Raw genomic sequence first — 14,151 nt, 5'->3', positions numbered from 1 at the left:
CTCACTTTGCTCCTTCCTTGGCTTACCACACTCAGTTCAACTAAAGCAAATACCTGCCCAAGGGCTGAGCTTCCAGCGGCTAACTGCCAACAAGTGATCCTTACCTGCTCCTGGGAGGCAGAACTGACTCTGGAAGACAGACTGCTCCCAGAGTCTCCACCCCAGGCAGAGAACAGGCTAAGGGCTGATTCCTGAAGTTGCCTCCATCCTGGTTGATTGGGACCTGGAGCACGCAGGGGTGAGGTGTTGAGGTCGTTCAGCTATTGCAATTAATTCAGTCCGCAGCACCATTTCCATCTGGTGCACTGTGGCCCTCCAGCTGGGGCTGGTGGATACTGTTTTGTAGCGAGTGCTCTGGGTGTCATTGATGCTGTTCACTAAATCTTTCTGGTACTCCCGTCTTCTGAACACATGTTATGATTGCACTTTCTGGCCAATTTGTGATTAGGTGGGGCTGTGTGACTAGTTCTGGCCAATGGATTGTGACATTCGTCACTTCTAGGATGGAGTATTTAATTTCAGAAGCAGGACCCTCCGAGTTGGTGCTATTGCTATCCCTTCAAATATCCCTTCAAACCCTTTCTACCTCATCCCAAGGCCAGTCTTCAACCCCATTGCCTGAGCAGGAGGGAAGGTCATTGCTCTGAATCTTGAGTTTTAGAATTGGAACCTTCTCTTTAGTGAGCACCCCAAGCTGCTGAACCTGTAAAGATCATCTCGTTCAATTCCTTCATCTGCAGAGGGGGGACACTGAGGCTAGGAGTGAGGAAGTTCATGGAGGGAGTCTGTGGCCAAGCCAGACCAGAACCTGGCCTTTTCCCACAAAGCCAGGGCTCTGACCATTGCCATTCAGCTGCGCATGACCCTGGTCAGGCAGCCAGAGTCCCCCCTGCCCTGCCTTGGCCTGGGAGGCCTTGTGGACTCTATTTGGGAGTCCAGGCCATAAGCAGTTAGGGGCAGAGGCAGACACTAAGGGGCTGGGCCTCAGATAACCAGGGTTCTTGACTCTGGTCTGGTTGGGCAACTTGGGAGGGCCAGGGCCCCTCTCTGGGCCTCAGCTGCTGAATGTAAAGGGAAAGGTTTAACCAGATTATTGTCTCTGAATCTGTCCTCCTGCTGCTGGTGGTTTGTGAAGGTGGACATGGAAACCAATCAGAAATTACTGCCAATATAGCAAAAGATCTCAAAAAACTGTGCACTTACCTGTAATATGGCTGTTCTTTGCTTTGGGCTGGGATTAAATCATTCCCTTCACCCTGGCCTGCAGAAGTAACCTGATGCTCTGCTGTTCAGGGTGGGGGTGGGGTGGGGGGTAGCTCTGATTTTGGGGAGATGGGCACTCACGTTGAACAGCAACTCTGTGCTAAGCACTTTCCCTGCACTCACACATTTAATCTTTACTATGACCCCGTGGGCTGTTGCCATCCTGAACCCAGTTCACAGTGAGAACCTGAGGCTGGGAGAGGTGAAGAACATTCCCTGGTTTACTCAGTTGTGATAGGTAAAGCTGGGATTTGAACCCAGTTCTGTCAGATTGAAAGCCATGTTGTTTCTGCTACACCAGAATTTCTGCTTACGGAAGGTATAGAGATATTTATTTTAAAAATTAGTAATTGATTATTACTATCCAGCCAATCATCAACAAGCTTGGGGCCCAGGGAGAATGGTCCTCCATAGGTGGATGCAGAGCTCCTAGAGAGGGGGTCTCTGTCTGAAGCCCCTCAGGTCAGCCTGACCCACCCAGTCTCTGAATCTTGGATGTCTGTGTTGTTCTAGAGCAGTTATTTGACCAGGGGCAGTTTCCAGGCCTTCTGGTCCCAGGTTCCTGCTGCAAGGACCCAGGAGCCTCTGGGCAAGGGGGCTGGGGCTTCGGTCCAAGCATCAGGCACTGGTCCCAGCCCCCTGTCTTCCATGTGAGATTGAGTCCCTCATTTGCTCAGTCTGAGCTCTTTCCCCTCACTGTGAACCCCTCTGTTTTCCTTAGCTTTGGCCCCTCTTTTCCCCTTCAGTCCCAGAAATTCTGGGCCAGCCCTCTCCCCTGGCCTCCCCATCCACCACCCTCCATTCCACCCCCATCCTCAGGGAACCTCCTAGATCACCATTACTCAGTGCCAGCTTGTTCACTACCCTGGAAGCTCTCAGCTTCTGCCAACTGAATTCTGCCTCCTGGGAGCCCCCAAAGCTGCCACCACCCCCACCCTAGCCAATCCCACGGCTCCCCTACTTCTGCCCAGGCAATAGACATGCGAGAGCGCGCGCGCGCACACACACACACACACACACACACACACACACACACACACACACTCACACGAGGCTCACCCAGATTCTCCAGGCTGGAAACAAGAGAATGTCGCATGTCTATTGCATGTCTCGCAATAGACATGCGAGAGCATGCGCGCGCGCAATAGACATGCGAGAGCGCGCGCGCGCACACACACACACATCACACGTGTACACTCAGTGGCCAGACATATCCAGAAACACACACACAGATGCATTACACACTGAGAGTTGCAAACACATAGCCAGACACAAAGACCCTCTCAGTTGCCTGCCTATGTGGTAGCAAGAAGCTGTTGCCCAGCAGAGGGACCTCTGGAGACTTCTCTGCCTGGGAGCGTGGAGGTGGACTGCAGATTGGCAGCAGTGGAACTGCCCACCTCCTTCCAAGGCTTTGGGAGGCGCTCTTTCTCCTCCAGCCCAAGTGCCCTGAGGGACGTCAGCATCCTTTGCACGGCCGCCCCACCCTGCACCCTCTTAGCTCCTTGGCTCCTCATTTCCAACGCCCAGTTCCTCCGTTCCACCCCAACTATGCTCCCCCTCGTCACCCCAAGGACCTCACCACCCCTGTCATCACCCTGAATCCTTCCACCTCTGAGAAACCCAGCCATCCTACTCTTGACTAAACCCCATGGCGACCACTATAGAAACACCTGCACAGCACCTACTATGTGCCAAACACTGTTTTAAGCCCTTTATATTATTAACTCACTTAAGCCCTATGACAACCATATAGATAGATGCTATTGCCATCTCCAGCTTGGGATGGGGACAAAGAGGCTCAGAGAGGTTGAATCACCTGCCCAGGGTCACAGACGTGGTGATAATATGTGGCAGAGCTGGGATTCTGGCCGAGGCTGTGTGTCTTTTAAATCTGTGCTCTTCGCCACGACTCCGCAGCCTCTTGCTGTAACAGTGCTCTGACCTAATGCAATCCTGGAACTCTCTCTACATTGTCTCCGTGAGCCTCTCACCTCTGCTTCTGTCTGCTTCCACCCGAGAACCCCCACTGCCTTACTTCACTTACCCTCTTGCAGTTTACCTTGTCTTGCAACTTGTTCCTTTGTCCTTCTGCCAAAGCTGCCCAGTGATGCCTCGACCCTGCATCAGTCCAGCTTTCTGTCTCCTCCACGTTTGTGCCCAAACTGCTAAGCTTTGTAGGTGAAAAGAAAATCACCAGCTGGGCAGCAGGGCCCTCGTGCATCCCTGTCTCTGGCGTGACTCAGGCCCTCAAGGATCCCGGGGAACGTCCCCCTTCCTAGTCAGTGCTCAGCCCTTCTCACCGCGCCTGCACCTCCTGGAGGCACTCGAGCCTCTCCTGCTTGAAACCAAACAAAGCCCCCACCTCCCCCACACCTGCCTGCATCCTGAGAGCACTGTCTGCGCTCCCTACTGTACCTCCTTCTCAAAGGTCAGTCCACTCCCGTCGCGCTTCTGTGCCACCGCGCTCCGAAGGCGCTTGCTCCAAGGCCGCCAGTCACCTCCTCGGTGCTGAATTCAGTGAGGACGGTTCAGTCCTTAGCTAACTTGACCTCTCCACAGCTTTGGACCCCTGAACCCTCCCTCCTGGGAACATTCTCTTCCTCTTAGAAACAAGCCCATTAAACTTCATCTTCTCCCACAAAGCCCAGACTCCCAGCCGGAAACCTGGCTTCATCCTTGCACCTCCTCCTCCCTCAGGCTCTCCCCACCACATTTCCAATCTAGTCTGTCACCAGCCCTGCAGATTCTTCCCTCCAGGGCTCTAGAACCCATCCCTTCCTCTCTAGACTCACTGCTACCCCATTCCACTCTCCTCCCCCTTCGCTCCCTGCTGAAACCCCTCCTGGGCTCTCCCAGCCCCAGCTCCCTCCAGGCAGCCCTCTAGATTTTGCTGGAGCGGAGCCGAACTCGCCAGGTGTGGTCGGGTGGCTACGCTGCTCCTGTTGCCTCTACGTTCACGTGGCTAACTCCAGCTCAACCATCAGAGCGCAGCTGGGACGTCGCTTCCTTCAGGAAGCCTTCCTTTGCCTCGGTGATGGGGAACTGCTGTGTCCAGGTCTGTATCCCCCACTGATCTACCTTGAGGACCAGGATTATATCCACCTTGTTAGCTGCCACATCCCCACTGGAGTGTCTGGGTCTCCCCAGGTGCCCAGGAAATATTGGTTAGACAAATGGTTAAGGTCAGAGGGGCCACTGCGGCCTGCCTTTATCTGTCTCTTGGTTTTGAAGTCGCTCTGTGCCCACTTCTCCCTATTCCCTCCTCACTTTGGGTCTTGGGAGGGTGTGGTGGACAGCTGGGTGGGGACTGGAGGTGGATTCTAGGGCAGATTCTTACTGAGTTAAAGACGGGGGAGGGCTCAGGGTAAAGCAGAGGGGCCCAGGGCAGCCTCTCCATGCTGTGTGTCCCCCTTCTCCTGTTTCCCTCTCTGTCGTTCTCATCTCTTTTCAGAGAACTGTGCTCAAGGCTACAGGTGCTTGACCTCTTGTCTGGGCACTACTCAGTTCCCCTGGGGGTTTAGGGTGGATATGGAGTATCTCCTCCAATCCTAAAGCTACCCTCCCCATCGTCTCCCTTCTCCTTTCATCCCCTTGCCCTCCCTCCAGCCTCCCCCAACGCCCGTAGCTTGCACTTGCCTGAGCCGGTCCAGTGGACACTTCTCTGCTGGTCCTGCCCCCAGGAACCCCCAGGGGAGGAAGGATCCCTAGAGAGGAGGGCAGCCAGGGGGGTGCCAACTTGGAGGGGGGTGCTGGGGGGAGCGGCGGCCGGCCCCCCTCACTCACCCGGCTGGCGGCTTGCAGATCCCCGGCTTAGCGGGTGGCCGGGGGCGTGAGGGCAGAGGGGCTCCAGGGAGCAGCTCCCGGGGACCCGGAGGTGCCGGGAGGGCCCTGGCTGTGGGCTGTGCCGTTCAGAGCGCCCATCTCAGCTTCCTTGCGGCCCCTCGGCTCCCTTTGACCCCCCACGGATCAGCGTTCCCACCAAGTCTCCTCTTCTCTTTGGCTCCGGCTCCGCACCGCCCTTCTCCCCTCCCCGCCTCTAGGTTTTAACGCTTTTCAAGCGCCTGGCAATGAACTCCCGGCCGCCCACACACTCTCCAGTCTGGACTTCCTGAGTCCGTGATGGACACATTGCCGTTCACTCTAGAGCGAGGGGTGTAGGTCTCACTGGCTCTGTCTTCAGTTTCTGGCGGATTCCCAACCCTGGGCGGGGGTGGGGCTTGGGGGGCAGATGGGAGGGGGATGGAGCGGTGAGAGCAGGAAGATTTTTCCGGGGATGGGGCTTGTTTTCAGCAACCCTTCTCCAATCACCCTCCACAAATCCTGCATCCTAGAAAGAGGTGTGGCCACGAGCCCCTTATACAGCTCCTGGTGAGATTTGGTGGGATTTGTAAGGGTTTCTTCGGGGGGTGGGAGCGGGGAGGGAGCGCTTGGCCTGCCTCCAGGCTGGACTGTGTTGGCGAGGACTGGGTGGGAGTCTGAGGTGCTGATTTTCCAGGACCTGGGGGAGTTCAGCTGGAGGAGCATCTCCAACCCCCTCTTCATTCATTCACTCATCCATTCATAAATCCGCCCTGATGTGAACCACGCGCCAGGCAACCTTCATCCTGACAGTGGCCTGGGAGGGACCACTCATCTTCCACCTGCAGATGAAGAAACTGAGGCTCGAGGCCTCACAGTCTCTTGCCCAGGCCCTGGAGGTGGGAGGGGGGTTGCTGAACCAGTACTGAGTCTTATCCCTAGACTCCAGGACCAGCCTGGTCAGTCCTCCAGGTTGGCCCAGTGGGAATGTGACTTCCAGGGGGCTGCCTGGACTCCCCACCTTTGGTATAGTGTCAGCACCCAGCCCAAGGCTGGCTAGTCACATCCACAGTTGAGGTCAGAACAGGGCTATTGGATAGAACTGATTTCATTTATTGAACAGACCGCTGTCGTATAACCTGTCCCTGTCCCCCCATCCCCCCCACCCCCACACCCCCCCCACTGAATGGAGGGTTCCGGACCTGCTCGGAGGGGAGAGGACGCTTTCCCCTAACACTACCCACTGCACCACCCCTGCCTGCTTGGACCAACCTCAGCTTCTTCCAAAGCATGGATGGGGAGAAGTCACGTGTCTCCACAGGGCCACTACTGGGACCAGGTGAAGGGGTTGGGTGGGGGTCAGGGGTAGAGATGCAGTTGGGGAGGACGTATCTGGACACTCACCTGGACTGGGGGAAGGGAGTTCTCAGGAAGCCCATGGCAGGGGAAAGAGAGGAAACAGGCCCAGGCCTTGAGAACTCCCAGAGTTTCAAGGGTCCTTGGAGCCCCACCCAGTTCTTCCGCAAAGGACATAGCTCTTGCCTTTTCACGTGTTCATTTCCTAATTTAATCCGCTCTGATGCCCAACGCTGCTCTGTGCCTGGCGCTGCCAGGCATCTGGGATACCATAGCCCTGCCTGGGGGAGATCATGGCTGGGAAGGGTTGATGGTGGGTAAGGGGGGGACCACAATCCCTACAGCTCAGGCACCACCTTCCCCACTTCCACCCCATCCACCTCTAGGCATCTCTTTGGGGTGCTGCTGGTGAGGATGAAGATGGACCAGAGGAAGCATTTCCTTACTGATCAAGGAAACCAGGCCCGAGTTATTGTTGATGACGATGATGTTGAGGAAAAGGAGAAGGGAGAGGGAGCAGGCGGGAGGGAAATGCAAGGAGGGGGACACTGACTTCCCTCGGGCTGGAGGAACAAAGGTCTCCCCAGCCCAGCAGCATTTGTGAAATTTGTTCTATCCACGGAGGTCTGTCCCACTGTGGTCAGGGAGTTGGTCCCTGGGGCCTGTGCAGGGGGCAGCAGAGGGTAGAGCCGTGGGTGGGGAGAGAGAAGAGGCCTGGATGCGAGGTTTGGGACAATCTCTCACCATGGGACTTGATGATTCCTTTTCCTGCAGGGCCTCAGCTTTCCCATCTGTACAATAGGGTGCTCTCTCCTGCTTTTGGTGTGGTTTTCCAACATCCACTGGGTACCTTCCATGTGCCTGGCCCTCAGCGCCCCCACTCTCGTGAGGGGGAAATAGACAGAGGCCACTCAGAGTGCTGGGGGCTGTGATGGAGGGGAGCCCTGGGGCTGTGGGAGCACAGAGAAGTCAGGGGAGGCTTCCAAGAAGAGGTGTCATCTGCACTGATTCTTGAAGAATGAGACTCTTCCTAGCTTGTCTTTTGCTCACCAACGAGGACAGAGGCCACATGGAGAAGATGTCTCCACAGAGGTCTGCTTCCCCCTGAGGTCGCAGGTGTATGAGGAGTGGCGTGGAGGGAGGAGCAATGTTTCCTGTACAGCCTGGCTCCAAACCCTGTACACATGTGGAGCCTTGAAGTGGCTCTCCCGGGAAAGCCTAGGGAATTGTTTTTCCACTAAATTTAAGCCATTTAACATTTATTGAGCACTTACTGTGCACCATGATGGTAACTGGAAAAGGGCAATAGACAGTAGGTTTAGACAGGATTAGTAACTGTTTTGTGAAAAAGAAGACTTCAACCTGCCTGGAGGGTGTCGAAAGAGGGAGACAGAGGCTGGTGGAAGAGGATGAGGAGGGCATTGTGGTTAAGGGGACACTTGGAAGGAGGCCTTTAAGGATGGGGGATCTGATAGGCAGAGAGGAGCAGAGTGGGGGGCATCCAGGAGAACACAGGCCAAGGCTTGGGAGCTGGAACGTGTTTTGATGGTTCAGGAGCAGTGAGAGGGTGGGGAGAAAAGGAAGGCTGGAGGTCTTGTTTGCAGTCAGATCATGAAAAGCCTTAAATAGTGGAGTCAAACCCCAAGAGTCTCAGCACAGGGCTCAGCTCAGGAGACACCTCCTCCTGGAAGCCTCCAGGCCCGTGCGTCACTTGGGCTCCTGTCAAGGCAGCGACCATTTTGTTTTTCTAGGCTATGCCGCTGTCTGGTTCACTGCTGCTCAGGGCCCGTTCCTGAGGAGCTGCCTGGAGCTTTTGATATTCAGGGGAGTCTGGTCCAGGCCCTCTATGCAGCCAGTGAGCTCCTGAGGCCCAGGGCCAGGCCCAGACCCGGTGTGGTTCCTGTGAGCCTGCGGTTCACTTCCCTGGCCAGGCTGGAGCAAGAGACTGGGGTATCACTGGGCCCCAAATTCCAGAGGATCCAGACAGTAGATCAAAAAGGGAAGAAAGCCAAGCTGCAGTTCAGAGAGAAAATCCAGGTCAAGAGCCTGAAACCAGAGACACCGTGGTCCAGGCCCCACCCCACTACAGGGAATCCATTTCCAATGGCCTTGGTGAAAGCAGGTCTGGCATCTCCAGGACCTGGTTCATCTCTGATTTGGACCCGGGCAGGCTCTGAGATTGGGGTAGCGGGTGGGAAGAGAGGGCAGGGCAGGGGGCAGCCCGTCAGTCCCTGACTCAGCCCTCCCCAGCCCCCCTTCCCCCTGGCTTCATCTTCTCCAGGGTTCTGCTCACGGTGGACAGGCTGCTGCGGGCTCCTGCGGGAGAGACCAGGACAGGGCTTGCTGAGTAGACAGGTCCCGGGTCAGAGCCACCCAGAGGGACCTGGGGTCAGAGCGGGCTAGAATGGGGAGGGAGGGAGGCGTGGATGGTCAGAATGGCCCTTTTGGAGGACAGCAGCATGGTGTGGGTGTTAGAGGCAGGACTCGGGGCTGAAGGCCTGGTTTCTGGCTGCACCACTTCCCGGCTGCCTCACGTAATCGCCCTGTGCCTCAGTTGCCCCATATATAAAGTGGGGCTAATTATAGCACCTGCCTGTTCTGAGAATGAAACAAATTAACATAATTATAGCACCTGCCTGTTCTGAGAATGAAACCAATTAACACATGGAAAGTGCTGGGCAGGGTGTCTGGAATAGGCACTTCCACTGGCAGCAGACACAGGATGGAGGCATCTTTGAGAAACTCTTGCTCTGGCATCCTCCAGTGTGTGGGGATGAGGGAGGAGGGAGATGCCCAGTTTCAGGTACCCGCTCTGAGAGCTGGATTCCACAGTGGAAGAGGAGAGTGAGAAAATAAGCGGGCATGGGGCCTAGGGCAGGGAAGGGGGCAGTGCGGTGTCATGCTGGGCCTGACAGAGAAACCCTGGGGACCAGAGCAGCTGAGCTCAGCTGGGAGCAAGAAGGGTTCTGACTAAGCTCATGGAAGAAATACCCAACGCTGCTGCCTCCCTGTGATCGGAGAAGTCCCCTCTGCACTTCCCTCAAGGTTTCTCTGGGGCCCCACAGAGCTGTGCACCCAGAGGGGGAAGATGGCAGATGGCCTCTGGGATTTCTAGAACTTACCTTCTTTATTACCATTGGCGCTGGATCTTCCTTCCCCGTGGTCTGGCCCTGACTGGGGGTGGATTCTTAGGCTCCCTATAGGATGAGACCACCCCAAGCCCCCTGGTTACCAAGCCATTCTCAAATCAAGTCCAGCTTTGGGAAGGGAAGGGCTTCCTGTTATCTACTCTCCATCCCTGCTGCTGTCTTTGCTCCACTACATCCCTTTACGTCTCCCACGTGATCTGAGCTGATCTGGGGAGAGGAGTGAAGGTGGAAGAAATGGGCCCTGGAAGGAGAAGGTGGCAGATTTTTATTTTATTTTATTACTATTATTTTTTTGCGGTACATGGGCCTCTCACTGTTGTGGCCTCTCCCATTGCGGAGCACAGGCTCTGGACGCGCAGGCTCAGCGGCCATGGCTCACGGACCCAGCCGCTCCACGGCATGCGGAATCTTCCTGGACTGGGGCACGAACCCGTGTCCCCTGCATCGGCAGGCGGACTCTCAACCACTGTGCCACCAGGGAAGCCCAAGGTGGCAGATTTTTAAGGAGGTGGAGGTCCCGGGGAGACCCAGGGATACATAGCCCCACAGGATTGATGGAGATGGGAGCGCATTTGTGGGGAGCTGAGAAGAGGAGGGGAGCTGTACAAGGGTCCTAAGGTCTCACACACAGCCAGTACCAGCGACACACGTGGGCTCGGCTCCACTGCAGAGTGGGGCACAGACTTAAAAACAAAGCGTCTCACCCGGTCCTCTGCTGGGGGCCGGGGAGAGGACTCACCTATCGTAGGCAGGATGCGGTCCAGGTTGAACCGAGCCTTCAGGAAGGGGTAGGCCAAGATGAGGAGCCCTGAGAAGAGAGACACAGAGGGGTTCCGTGATGGGGAGGGAGCCTGTTTAGTCTGAGCTGCATGAAGCTGTGGGCTGTGAGCCTGGGGGTGGATTATGGGTGAGCATGGGAGGAACCCCAGTGGCAGGGTTGGGACTGTGGGTGTGTAAATGCAGCCTGTGAGTGTGTGCGTGAGGGGTTCCCCAATACCCGGCCCCAGGAGGGGTTGGGGAGCAGTGCCTTCTGCGGAAGGGGCTACAGGCTGTGAAGGCCCAGGCTCCTGGCTCCACACCGCCCAGGTGATGAGCAGGTTGGCTTTCTTCCTTCCCAGCTGGCTGGAAATGGGCCCATTGACACTCCCCAACTCTCTGATGTCCCACCCTCCCCTAGGGCCCCCAGGGCAGGACTGGGGGTGCTCCTCAGTGTGCTCCTTTTCACCCAGACCTGGGGAGGGGGTAGCAGAAGAGCGGGTCCTGCTCTGCCCACTCCCAAGGGTCTGTGGCCCTTGGCCTGAGTTCACAGGTCCAGATGCCCAGAGCCCACCAGCCTCGTGCTTCTGCTTCTGCTTATGGCCCAGGGCGGCGGAGTGGGGCGAGGGATGGTACCCAACACCACTGTGGGGAGGTGAGTGGGACTGGCCCAGATAGACGGATAGATGCCTGGACAGACAGATCTGCTGCTGCGACATTTGGGGAAAGAAAAGGAAGCCTTCTCTCTGAGCTAGATCCTGTCCTGGCTCAAGGAGGGTCCCACAGAGAACTCTGTTCTCTTCCACCTGCCCCCCATCAACTCAGCCCCAGCAGGCTTATGAGTCCCAACACTAACCCAAGAGCCCAGGGCTTGGGACTGGGAGCCGGAGCTGGAGTAGCCCAAGAGGAGTGGTCGCCAGCGCCTCCTCCACACCTGCTGACCCCTGCAGTGCGCTGCGGGAATCTCACCCCAATCTCCCTCTCCCTCCCCGTACCCGCCCCCCCACCATGGCTGCCTTGCTCACACCTCTTGCTTCCATCCTCCCCAACGAAATTCCTGATGACCGAGCTCTTCCCTCCATTTCTCATTCACCTGACCATGGCCCCGGCTCCCTCTCCGAGCCCAGCACCTGCTCACCCACAGCAGCGGCACCAATAAAGATTCCACCCACGGCAGCTGCAGCTTTGGACACGGAGACACCAATGATGATGCTGCCGGCCACCAGGCCGAGGGCCACGCAGGCCAGCTGCAGGCAGCGGAAGTCTCTGCTGCTGATGGGGATGTCCATGCAGGCCCACCCGGGGCACAGTCTCCAGCCAGCGGAGCCTTTTCCCCTGAAGAGCCCTGGAGGTCTCAGTCCTCTTGGATGTCTCCTTGCTGGAGTTCCACCTTTAGGGAGGGAGTTTCTGGGCAGTAAGATTCTGGGATGGTAACCCTTGGCTTTATCTGCAACCCTATCCGACAATAGTCTTAGCTAGGATCTCTCCCAGGTCGCCCCAGCTTACTCTTCCTCCCCTAAAGACCCCTGAAGCTGGAAGCCACTCTCGGAACTTCTGCCTGCTCACATCCTGCCTTGGTTGTCAGAGTTCTGGAGAGCTGGGACTGCCCCACGGACTCCTCCCCTGTCAGCCTCCTCTCGGGAGAGCTCAGCCCGAGCTCCCCTGCCCAGGACCTCCCCTGCCCAGGACCTCCTGCCCCAGCTCCCTGGAGCCTGCTCAGCTGCCACTGAGCCTCAGCCTATTAAAGTTTAAAGCAATGGAGGTGGGAGGCGGGGCTGGTCCAGAGGACGTGGCTTCCTCAGAGATGCAGGCGGCAGGAGGTGCTGAGTTATTTATGAGGTTGCAATGTGAGCTGCTGCCCACAGGCCCACTAGGGCAGTCAGCCCAGGTTCCACTGTTGGTCCTGGACGGGGCAGGATGAGCGGGCGGCTTCACGTGCGGCTCGGCAGCCAGAGACGTGAGGAGACTCCTTGGCCACATGCTCAGGACCCACTCTGCTGTCCCTTTGGTTGGAGGTACACCTGGGGGCCTCTGCTTGGGGACTCAGAGACAGAGGCATGGAAGGAGACCTGGACGAGGCTCAGGAGACAGGAACAGCGACGGGGACAGGAGGAGGAGGGGGAGAGGGTCCTGCCAAGTCCCCTCGCTAACCCCGCCTCTCCCCCCTCCCCCCTCCCATCAACCTCTGGGCCCCCAGGCAGGGCTGAGAGGTCCTAGTATGAGGACGATCTCAGGCGACCCTCTCCTCCTCAGGTAGGCTTCCTTTCAGTTGCCAGTGGGCTGAGAAGGTGAGCCCTTCCATCTGCCCTGGGATCCTGGGTGGGGGGGCTGACAGGGAAGAACAGTGGTGGGTGCAGGGGTGGGAGGAAACACATGCAAGCTAGGGGGCTAGGGTTGGGAAGAGGAACTGGCAGGGGCTGGGTGTCAGCAGTCGGGGTCAGGAGACGGGGACAAGGCTGGCGCCTCCTGACCTCTGGGCTGAGCTCTGCCCAGCCTGTCTGACCTACTTGCAGAAGCCACCAAGTCAAGGCCGGGCAGCGGTAACCCAGCCCAGCCCGGCCCCGCACCCCAGTGCCAGCCCTCATCGCTAATTGCATTCTCTGGCCGTTAATGAAACAGCACAGTTCCCAGGGTCCCATCACCAGCCCCACTGGCCTCTCTTTGGATCTCCTGTCTCTCCGCTCCATGTCTGCCATCCGATGCAGCCAGGCCCAAGGCCTCTGGCCTCCACCTGCCTCCACAGCTCCTCCTGCCCCCGGCCCCCCCCTCCTCTGCGGCCCTTCTGCTAGTGTGTACCTGGCCTCTGCCATCTGGAGAACCCTCATCCTGCAGGACCCTGCAGAGCCATTCCTGAGGGCTCCTGAGTGGCTGCATCCCCACACTGAAATGCCTGCCACCTGTCTCCTCTGTAGACGGTGAGCCCCTGAGGGCAGGTTCAGGGCGTGAGCACCACTGAGTGGCCAGTGGGCACCCGGGCTGGGCTTCTGGACACAAGGACAGAGCTCGGGGAGGGCTTGGACCTGTACGACCACCTCAGGTCGGCAGAGAGGAGGGCCACGGGCACCATGGAACTTCTGTCTCTAACAGGAGGCTTTCCTGGGTGGGGGTAGGGGCCTGGGAAGGCCAGGGTCATCTGACTGAGCTTCAACTGAGGGAAGGCCCTGTCAGGAAGCTGGAGTGAGGCCTGGGCGGGGACACGTGTGAACTCAAAGGTTTGAAGAGAGGAGGGGTGACCGCAGAGCACCGATGGGCCCCAGGGCCATGTTCCCGGCCCCCATACAAGGAAGGCCCTGGAGGTGGGCATCCCAGCCACAGCTGCTGCTGCCAACATCCCCTGTGCCTCTCGCCAGGATGAGGTCTGATTATTCCTCTAATTAGGCATCAAATGACAACCCATGTCTCTGTCACACAATTTATCCCCCACTGACTAGTTTTAGAAGGAGCCATCAAAATAGTTGTCCATGAAAACGTGTTCCTGAGACATGAAGCTTTGGGAACCTGAACACCCTCCACAATGCCCCCCCCCCCGCCCCTATTAAGTGTTTGCATAACTCTGGCCGGGCAGGGCCTGTGCCGGCTCCTCTCCTGGTGTCAGTCTGAGGGCGACGCTCCCATACCATCAGCAAGACAGAGGCTCCCCGGCCACACCTCCGAGGTGGGAACCTTGCACTGTGGGACTCACTTTGCTCATCTGGTGAATGGGGATGGGGATGGCAGGGGCCAGAGTCAAGGATGCCTGTGCATTGTGAGTTTCAGATTCCAGAACACCCTGACCTCTAAAAACTGGAGACAAATTCTAAATTAGAGTTTTCCTTTGACACTGTAA

At 57.4% G+C, this 14,151-nt stretch overlaps 1 protein-coding gene across 2 annotated transcripts; it reads right to left on the bottom strand.

Moving 5' to 3' along the window:
• Positions 1 to 8,656: 8,656 nt before the first annotated feature.
• KNCN (kinocilin) lies at positions 8,657 to 11,614 on the bottom strand (the record flags this gene model as incomplete). 2 transcript variants are annotated; one of them, XM_082658183.1, is made up of 4 exons in its annotated part: positions 8,657 to 8,736; positions 9,543 to 9,644; positions 10,309 to 10,377; positions 11,464 to 11,614. In XM_082658183.1, 4 exons carry the CDS (start codon positions 11,612 to 11,614, stop codon positions 8,657 to 8,659), a joined length of 402 nt encoding a protein of 133 aa, XP_082514309.1. The 2 variants fall into 2 exon arrangements, with proteins under 2 accessions (XP_082514309.1, XP_082514310.1); XM_082658184.1 differs by having other exon boundaries at positions 9,543 to 9,617.
• Positions 11,615 to 14,151: the final 2,537 nt, after the last annotated feature.

This window comes from Grampus griseus (assembly GCF_964374135.1).
Source record: "Grampus griseus genome assembly, chromosome: 1".
NCBI classification, from domain to species: Eukaryota; Metazoa; Chordata; class Mammalia; order Artiodactyla; family Delphinidae; genus Grampus; species Grampus griseus.
The sequence above is the reverse complement of the archived record's forward strand: the minus strand, read 5'-3'. Positions and strand labels throughout refer to the sequence as shown.